The 9637-nt window shown below is 48.4% G+C and overlaps 1 protein-coding gene and 1 pseudogene across 1 annotated transcript; both read right to left on the bottom strand.

Moving 5' to 3' along the window:
• Positions 1–31: 31 nt before the first annotated feature.
• Positions 32–7844, bottom strand: LOC115654009 (endogenous retrovirus group 3 member 1 Env polyprotein-like). The gene is made up of 2 exons (XM_030567915.1): positions 7492–7844; positions 32–2159 (listed from the first exon to the last, which is right to left on the bottom strand). The coding sequence occupies exon 2, from the start codon at positions 1792–1794 to the stop codon at positions 148–150; it is 1647 nt and encodes a 548-aa protein (XP_030423775.1). The 5' UTR covers positions 1795–2159; positions 7492–7844; the 3' UTR covers positions 32–147.
• LOC115654044 lies at positions 3093–6236 on the bottom strand (annotated as a pseudogene).
• Positions 7845–9637: the final 1793 nt, after the last annotated feature.

The following is a 9637-nucleotide window of genomic DNA, read 5'->3' as shown; positions in this document are numbered from 1 at the left end:
TCCTTGATTCTCAGGTCCCTTCTATCATTCAAATCCCTAGGCCCATCCTTTAGCTAAAAGCAGAAAAAGCAGAAGCCGAAATTGCAGGCCTTTTAATTTTTAGGCCTTTTCCATCAAGTTTCCTCCCCTTAAAAACATTTTAAGAGCTTATGGGCCTTGCACCTCAGTTCCTTCCGGCTTGTATAATATCATCATTTGTTGATATGTAACTTGACCAGCCAGTTTTCGGACCACTGCAATTAAGCACGGGGTGAAGCAAGCAATTGTTAATAGGATGGTGATAAAGAGTATAAAAAGGAGGAAACCTTTTTGTAACCATCCCCATTGTGGTAGCCAGGAGGTAAACCAATCTGTGTCCCAACCGCCGCAGGTCTGTACTGGGACATGGGCTATTTTCCTTATTTCCTTAGTTAACTGTTTTACTGCCTGGCCATTATCGTCTATTTGTAAGCAGCAGTTAGATTCATTAAGTTTTGCACAGAGTCCCCCTTCCTCTGCTAGCAAATAGTCAAGAGCTATGTGGTGCTGGAGAATTGCGTGTCTCATTTGAGTTGATTGATCGGCCAAGAGGTCTAGTGCTGCAGCTGTTTGGTTGGTTACTATTTCCAAGATAGCCTGTAGCCTAATAATTCGATTTAGATTATAAATTGGTTCCCTGGCCCCAGTTACAAGCTCACTGGGATTCCAGGTGGCCGGTCCATAATGTTTGATGATTCTTTCAGGGGGCCATTCTTGAGCTCCCCAATTTTGGGAACTTCCGGCGGTTAAAGTGGAATCCAAAGACCATTTTTCTCTAACTAAATCATCATAAACTTTAACTCCCAATTTATTTCCTTGGGCTTGAGGTAATAAAAAGAATAGAGGCCTAATATATCCTATGTAACATATTCCCGACCAGTTTGGAGGCAATCTACGATAAGCATAGGATCCACAGATCCAATAGTGGCCTTTTAAGGCCCAGATCCCATTGGCAAAGGGGCCATCCCAGGTCTCAGGAGAATCGGCGGGGCCCGGTTCCTCATAATATAAAGCGTTACCTGATTCTATAGGTCCCCCTAGGAATTTGTCTACATTTGGGTTACAGTAGTCACATTTCCACGCTCCAGCCCCTGCCTTCCACACACAATTACAACCAAATCTTGGGCTATTGGTACTAGCCCAAAATTGTCGAAAATGGGTAACTCGGGTTCCATTAAGGTGTTGCCATGCCCACTGATACCACCGTACCACATGGTGCTTGTTAGTGGTGTTATCTCGCTGGCAACTTAGAAAGAGGGCATCAAAGTACCCATCCAATCCTACTGCTTTACAACCATCGCCCCTGTGATTCCAGTAGGAACATTTTACCCAGCTATTGTTAGTTAGCTTTACATGGGTAAGGTTCCATCGTCCTTGGTACTTAAAACAGTCATATGGGCGACAGTAGGGATCCCAGCAATCAAATCCCAGAGATAAAGTCCATTCACACTTACTTTCCCCCATATACCTTCCCTCATGTCTTGTTCGATTAAGGCAAAAGACACCTACTCCAGCAGAATAGAGTCGCCAAGGGCCATGATCCTCAGTCCACCTTCCCGTTTCCTTATGTACTATGCTTAAGCTACTTAGCCACCACTTGGGCTGTACCGGCTGAGCTACCCAGGGCCAATCATTCAATTCTCCCGGACCGCCACATACCCAGCAATTAGTAAGATTAAAGGAATCTGCTATTATTTCCCCTAGTTGCATAAACCTATTTTCCCAACCATATGAATAACTGAACATACATAACAGAAATACAAAGGATGGCTTCATTGTTTCTGTCTTTTAAACAGTCCTTTTAGTCCTTCCAGTCCTTGGTACTCCCAGGTAGAGTCTTCGCCTGTGGCACTCCGGGCTTCCGGAGCCGGAGAGGACAGAGGGCTGATGTCTTCTTCAGTTAGGTTGTCCTCTGGGTCAGGGTTCAGGAACCGCTTTACTCGAGTATGGTGCGTCCACTTGTCGCTCCCAAGGACCTTAACGGCGGCCTGGCTGATGAGCTATACAGTATGCGGACCGTCCCACCGTGGCGTGAGGGGATCACGCTTCCACTTTTTAACAAGGACCTGATCACCGATCCGGAAGGAGTGCACGGGTTGGTCCAAGGGAAGGGTCTGGAAAGGTGCTGCGTATCGATGTAACTGTAACAAAACAGATTGTAGCGCAGAAACCTGTTTCCATAAAGAGTCATTCCCCACTTCCCAGTTTACATCCTCTCGGTACCCCGGGATGAGTACTCGGGGAGGGAACCCAAAGACCAGTTCAAAGGGTGAAAGTTTCAGACCCTTACGTGGGGCCCTCCGAATGCGAGTAAGGGCGAGCGGTAGAGCGTCAGGCCACTTTAAACCAGATTCTATACACAGTTTTGTGAGAGTGTCCTTAAGAGTCCTATTCATTCTTTCCACTTGGCCTGAGCTTTGTGGTCTCCAGGGTGTATGCAATTTCCATTGGATCCCGAGGGCTCGTGACACTTGCTGAACCACCTGGGAGATAAAATGACTTCCCCGGTCCGACTCAATCACCTCCGGGAGATGGAAGCGGGGAAGTATTTCATGTAACAGGGCTTTGGTGACGGCTCGTGCCTGACAATGTCGTGTAGGGTAGCACTCCACCCATCCAGTAAATTGATCAACAAAGACAAGCAAATACTTATAACCCCTACAAGGGGGGACTTCAGCAAAGTCCACCTGCCACCTTTGAAAAGGGTAGGCAGCCCAGGGCCGACCTCCCATTGGGGCAGGCGGACCGCACCCCTTTTGGTTTGTTCGCTGACAAACGGAACAGTTATTTACAATTCTTTGGGCTTCCATGTGTGCACCTAATCCCCGAAGGGATCGGGTGATCAAATCGACCATAGCTCCTGATCCCAAATGTCCCTCCTTATGTAGGGATCGGAGAATCTCCTGAAGTACTGGTCTAGGTACAAAAATCTCCCCCCCTGGCAACTTCCACCACCCAGAGGGAGTTTGTTGGGCCCCTGCAGCCTGCACGTGGGACACTTCCTCTGCTGTATAGTGGGGAGCAGGGGTTTTGGCTTCCGTATCTTGGACCCAGAGGAGCCATATGGCTCCTCCTCATGCGGCTTCTTTCGCGGCTTGATCAGCCATTCGATTGTACTTTCGCTGTTCAGTCTCAGGGGCCCTCCCATGTGCACGCACGTGTATCACTGCGACCCGGAGGGGAAGCATCAGGGCCTCAAGTAATGACTTAATAAGGGCCCCACGGGCTATTCTTTGGCCTGAAGACGTAATGAAACCCCTTTCTTTCCATAGGGTTTCATGGGCATGCACCACCATGTATGCATAACGACTGTCAGTGTATACATTAATAGTCTTTCCAGTTCCCATCCGGAGAGCCTCAATAAGAGCCACCAGTTCCGCCGCCTGGGCAGATAAGTTGGGGCTAAGCTTAAACTTGTACATTTCTCCTTCTTTAACTATGACGGCTGCTCCTGTAAATCGCTTCCCCTCTTCTACATAACTGGATCCATCTACGTACATTTCAATATCGGGATTGGGCCAGGGTAAATCTGAAAGATCAGGGCGGGATTTAGTTTCTTGTTGTAAGATTTCAATACAATCATGGGTGGGACTAGTCCCATAAGGAACTTGGGGATCTGGCAGTAAGGTAGCTGGATTAAGGGAACTGACTGTCTTAAAAGTTAGGTTAGGGGCCAGCAAAAGTCCCACCTCATATCTAGTATGCCGACTGGGGTTTAAATGCTTTTCCCCGGCTCCTGTTCCCAGTATCTGGGGTATTCCATGGGGCACCACAACCTCAGTATCCCCACCCAAGGTTAGTTTCTCAGCCTCCTGTACAAGGAGAGCGGTTGCAGCCACGGCTCGTAAACAAGCCGGCCAGTCTTTGGCGACCGGGTCCAACACCTTGGAGTAATAACCCACAGGTCGCCAGGCTGGTCCCGACCTCTGGCACAGGACTCCAGATGCCACCCCTCTCCTTTCATGAACGTATAGGGTGAACGGCTTCCACGGATCCAGGAGAGCCAGAGCGGGAGGCTGAACCAAGGCTTCTTTAAGCTCTTTAAATGCTTTTTCTTTTTCCTTGGTCCATACCTAGTTAAGCAGACCCTCCTTAGTAAGGGACTCGTATAATGGTTTAGCCTTCCCTCCATAGTCGGGGATCCAAAGCCGGCAAAAACCGGTCAGCCCCAAGAAAGCCCTTAGCTCTCTGGGATTTCGGGGTTGAGGGCTTTCGAGTATAGCCTGGATCCTGTCTTTACCTAAGCTACGACGTTCCTGACAAAGATGATATCCGAGAAAAGTAACCTGCTGTTTAACCAATTGGGCCTTTTCCCTGGAAATCTTGTACCCCTGGGCTCCAAGAAAGTTGAGGAGTTCTATCGTCTGTTCTTTACAAGCTGTCTCTGTTTCAGTGCTTAAGAGTAGATCATCACAGTACTGAACTATGTTACACGAGGGATGTCCAGCTAGGAACGGGGCAAGGTCTCTTTTTAGCTGGCTGCCGAAAATCTCGGGTGCACAAGTAAGTCCCTGGGGGACAACGGTCCAGAGATACTGAGCCTTGTAATGGGTATCTGGGTCTTCCCATTCAAAGGCAAACAGTTTCTGAGACTCTTGATCAAGGGGTATAGAGAAGAAAGCGTCTTTTAAATCTATCACGGAAAACCACCTGTGGTTCTTGGGGACTTGGCCCAAGATAGTATGGGGGTTTGGGACAACTGGATAGGGGGCCTCTACTAACTTATTAACCTGCCTTAGGTCCTGGACTAATCGATATTGCCCATTAGGCTTAGGCACTCCCATTATCGGAGTATTATATGGGGAGGTGCCCTCCCTTAACCAACCGCACTGCAAAAACTTTTGAATCAGAGGTTTTAGTCCGATCCGAGTGGTTAGCTTAAGGGGGTATTGTCGAATTCGGACTGGGCGACTTCCCTCCCTAAGGGAAATGTGTACTGGTAAAGCGTTTCGAGCCCGAGCAAAACCTCCCTCCTCAGCCCAGACCTCAAGGTTAACCCCCGGCAGCTGGTTCCTCTCACTCTCCGGCTGTGCCGGGGGAGGATTTTCAACATTCAAAAGGGCCATTTGATAGTTAGAAATTTGTTGTTTGGGGAGCCTAACTTCCATGGTCCCATTATTATTGAACGAGATTTCCGCCTGCAATTTAGTAAGCAGATCTCGTCCTAGCAGCGCAATGGGACAGGAGGGGCTACAAACGAATTGGTGGGATATATGACAGTCTCCTACTTTTACTAGGAGGGGAAGAGATTTTTCCAACTTTATATTTTGTCCTTCTATCCCTTGGACTATAATACACCCTTGAGCCCTCCCCCGGGGAGCCTCTGCAAGGGGAAGCAAGCTAAGGGTAGCCCCTGTATCAATAAGGGCTTCAATTGGGTGGCCCCCTACCTCAATTATTACCGTGGGATCCAGGCCAGCGGGCTGTGCCGCCAGGAGGGGCCGCTGGGTCCCTCGGCCTCCCTATACAAACGACTCTTCTTGCGCCTCGTTATAAAAAACGGGTGCAGGCGGGGTTCTATTTCTGCTTCCCTCCCTCCTGCTATGTCGCTGGGGGCATTCATTCTTCCAGTGCCCCTCCTCCTTACAGATAGCACACTGATTTCGTCCCAAACGGGAGCTTTTTCCCTTCCCCTGTAGTCCTGTTCGTCCCTTCGTTTTGTCCCCCCCTTTCCCACTTCCCCCCTTCAGGGCCATTGCCAGTAGGCGGGCCCCCTTTTTCCGTTTCTCATCGTCTCTGCGATCATAAACTTTTAGCGCAATCTCTAACAGCTCCTCTATATTTTTACCCGATGCCCCGTCTAATTTCTGCAGCTTTTTTCTAATGTCCTCATAGGACTGCCCAATGAAGAGGGGAATGAGCACTCGCTTTCCATTAGCATCCTCTGGGTCGAGGTCTGTGTATCTTTTACAGGTGTTACATAAGCGCTCATAAAAGGCGGCTGGGTTCTCATTCTTTTCCTGTCGAATATTATACAGCTTGGCCCAATTTGGGGTCTTCCTAATACAGCGTTTCATCCCCTGTACTATAGCCAAGGCATATTTGCGATGGAGCTCTCGACCCGCTGCAGTTGCATGTGACCAAGCAGGCGCAGCCTCAGGGAGCTGTCCGGGTAGCTCAGCTGCGTCCATTCCCCCTGCTACTAGTCCCTCCTGGACCTTTGAAAGGACCAAGCGCCTTTCCTCTGCAGTTAGTAGGGTATTGAGAGCAATTTTCATGTCGCCCCAAGTAGGGTTATGGGCCGAGACCAGGTCTCAAAAACTGCTGTTAATGGGGTGGGATCGTCCGAGAACGAGGGGTTCTGGTGCTTCCAATTATACAGGTCACTCGTGGTGAAAGGAACATATATCATAGTGAGTTCACCATCATGGCCCACAGTTTCCCTTGGGGCAGTTCACGCACCGGGACTGTCTCGGCTACAGTCTTGTCTACCGCGGGGCTCTTAGTAAGAGCAAATTTTGTGTCTCCCGGGGTGCCTACTACTTTCTATCCCTCCCCGACCAGCCTAGTGCAACTCCTCAGGCGGGAGGATATCGGGGAGCCCCTGGAGCCCGTAGATGGGGTAGAGATTTCCTGACCGCTACGGTCCTCCCCGTTACTGTCTCCTGAGTTGTTTTCTGGGGTCGTTGGTCTAAGGGGGGGGGCTGCTTTCTGGGGTATTCAATACAGGGGGAGGGGATTGTGCCGGGGAGGCCGGAAGGCCAGGATACACTGGAGGAGGGGGCATAGAATCGGGGGCAGTAGGAATCACAGCTGGTGGACAGGGCTTTTTTACGGGGGGACGACCTCGATGCTGATCAGGGGTCTGAGCCATTAAGGCCCTAATGGCTTGGGCTCTACACTCTCGCAACCGGGGGGGGGATTAGCTGCAAGATCCTGCCAGATATCTATATAGGGGTACTGGTCCCAATGTCCATCCCCAGTTACAATGTTATGCACAGCTTGTACAGTTTTTAACTTGAGTGTTCCCCCAGCGGGCCACTCCACCCCGAATGTTGGCCATTCCACAGTACAGAATTGTATCAAGTCATCCTTACATAATGCCACTCCATAATCAGCCTGGCGTCTAAACGCCTTCCAATTCTTTTAACATACATTCCAAGGGTGTCCCAGCATAAGTGCTTTGTCCGGACCCCATTATGCTCGTGTTTAATTAAACCTGACCGACCCTCCCCCTTTCGATTAAGACCTGGTTATTACAATTTTGGCTTCCAGTATAGCATCAATATGAGAAAAAGCAATACTCCCCCCAAAAACAAAAGCAAGCCCTGGGGCTGTTCTATGTCCCAGTAATTATCCAATACGGCCCACGGGCTAGTGAAATTAGTGGTATTATTCATTGACCATTGCCTGACTTATTTAGCATAACCATCAAACATCCACAATATCTTTCCACACCGGGATTACCTATGAGGTCCAACCACACTGCGGGGGCGTTATATCCTTTAAACCCAAGAGGTAAAACACACTTACCACCCGGAGTGGCCGTGTCCGGCTGTTAGACCTTCCCCTTCTTCTGGCACCGTCTCGCCTCCGTGTCGTTAGGAGTTTTCTTAGAGAGGACGCAGCCGCCCCGACCGATTGTAACGACCCGAGGCCCGAGCAAACCAGTGGCTCGAGGTGGCCACTCCTCGGAATCGCCCTCGGTCACCGGTCAGCGCCCTCTACAGGGAGAGAAGTCCCGGCGGAGTCGCCATTTGTTGGCCAAATAGGGCCCGTTTCCCCCTGGAGCTTACCTAATTACACCAAGGAGGCACGGAGGACAAGAAGACGGATACCACACCTTTATTTTCGTTCAGCTGAGCGGGTGTTTCTCCTCGACTAGTGCCAGAGAAGAAGAGCACACCTTACATGGGCGACATAAGCCCCTTTTATAATCAGCAACAAACAACTTTAGTTCTTATCCTGTTTACGTCATTATGCTGACCTATAGATAACAGGTTACACAGAATACATGTATTATTTTGGGAGGGAGGATACAGGAGACATCTGTTGCGGATACATTTGTCATTTTGAAGGGAGTGTAAGGTACATGCCTTGACCCCTGGCATTAAATGTTTTTGAGGATACATGTGAAAACAGCTGCATATATTTACGTGCCAAGCGGGCCAATTAGTAAATAGCTGACATGGTTAAATATAAGATTAAATGCATGTCCTGTCCTTGATTCTCAGGTCCCGTCTATCATTCAAATCCCTAGGCCCATCCTTTAGCTAAAAGCAGAAAAAGCAGAAGCCGAAATTGCAGGCCTTTTAATTTTTAGGCCTTTTCCATCATTACCACTGTGTGCATTACATAAAATGATGTGTAAATTACACGAAAATTTAATGCAACCTTTGAAATCCTGGCAAAATGCCAATGCAGCTCTTTGAGTTACAGTGAGAGGCTTTTCCTGTTCTATTTGTATTGTTTGCACTGTCCTTGTAGCCATGTTGGTCTCAGGATATTAGCTACAAGGTGAGTGAGGTAATTTTATTGAACCAACTTCTGCTGATGAAAGAGACAAAGATTACCTCACCCATCTTATCTCTCTTATGTATGTTCTCATTCTAGTAGAGGAAACAGGAAATGAGCAGATGAGTGTTTCAGGGAGATAATGGCTGTCTCACATTTTGCTAATCACGCTTTAGACTATATTCCCTTTCCCTATTTTTGAAAAATTACAAATTTACCATTTTTTCAAAAGCCTGCAGTTCCCCTTTAAGCCAGAGTTTACAAATAGCTATTTTTCAGTAAAACTACTATGTTGCAAGTATACCAGACTTCAGTAATAAATAAGAGATCATCCCTACCATTTCCTTTCAGGCAACTTATATTGTCTGAAAGTGTCAGAACACTATCAAATGCTTTAAGAAGTGCTCACATTCCTTACCATCCAAGGGACTGCAGTTTCCCCCTCTCCAGCTGTGTATTGCCTGCCTATTAGTTAAGGGAACCAGAGCTGCTGCTCATGTTACAGCCTGGTGACATCACTGTAAATCAGTTTCTGCATATATTATGGCTCCTCTCACACCAATAAAAAGAGAGATAAAAAACAAACCCACAGTTTTTCAGTTAAGAATCAAGGAAATCTCCCCCAATTTTTCTGTGAAAGAGACTTAAAGGGTTCCTTAAATCAAACTCTGAGGCAGCATTTTTCACTGTTTCATGACATATTAAGGACTAAAAAGGAAAAAAAAAAAAGTTGCTTTGTAGTTCCAAAGCTTGCAGGTGTTTAAAAGAAGATGATGCATCAACTATCCACTGGTTCCTGTACCAGGGCTGGATTAATGCAGGGGCTTTAGGGGCTGCAGCCCAGGGCCTCGGGCTAAGGAAGGCCCTGCAAAAATAAATCCATAATTATATACAATTCAGTGGTCACCAACACATCGACCGTGATTGATTGGTCAATCCTGGAGCCTTTGCCAGTTGATCATGATCTCCAGACCACTAAAAGTCCAGCAGCGCAGCAGGGCTCAGGCAGGCTGCCTGTGTGCCATGACCCCAAGCCGCTCCCGGAAGCGGCAGCTGCTGGCCATAACGCACTCTGCGGTCACTGCTGCGAGAGGGAAGGCAGCGCCATGCGCTACCCCTGTTCCCAGCACCATCCCTTCAGCTCCCATTGGCCAGGAACCAGCTA

This window comes from Gopherus evgoodei, chromosome 6 (assembly GCF_007399415.2).
Source record: "Gopherus evgoodei ecotype Sinaloan lineage chromosome 6, rGopEvg1_v1.p, whole genome shotgun sequence".
Taxonomy (NCBI): Eukaryota; Metazoa; Chordata; order Testudines; family Testudinidae; genus Gopherus; species Gopherus evgoodei.
Note: the sequence above shows the minus strand (reverse complement) of the source record. Positions and strands in the feature narration are given on the sequence as shown.

What these genes read in the sequence shown, in the direction of transcription:
- LOC115654009 (XM_030567915.1), bottom strand. Translation starts at nt 1,794, where the DNA reads ATGAAGCCATCCTTTGTATTTCTGTTATGTATGTTCAGTTATTCATAT.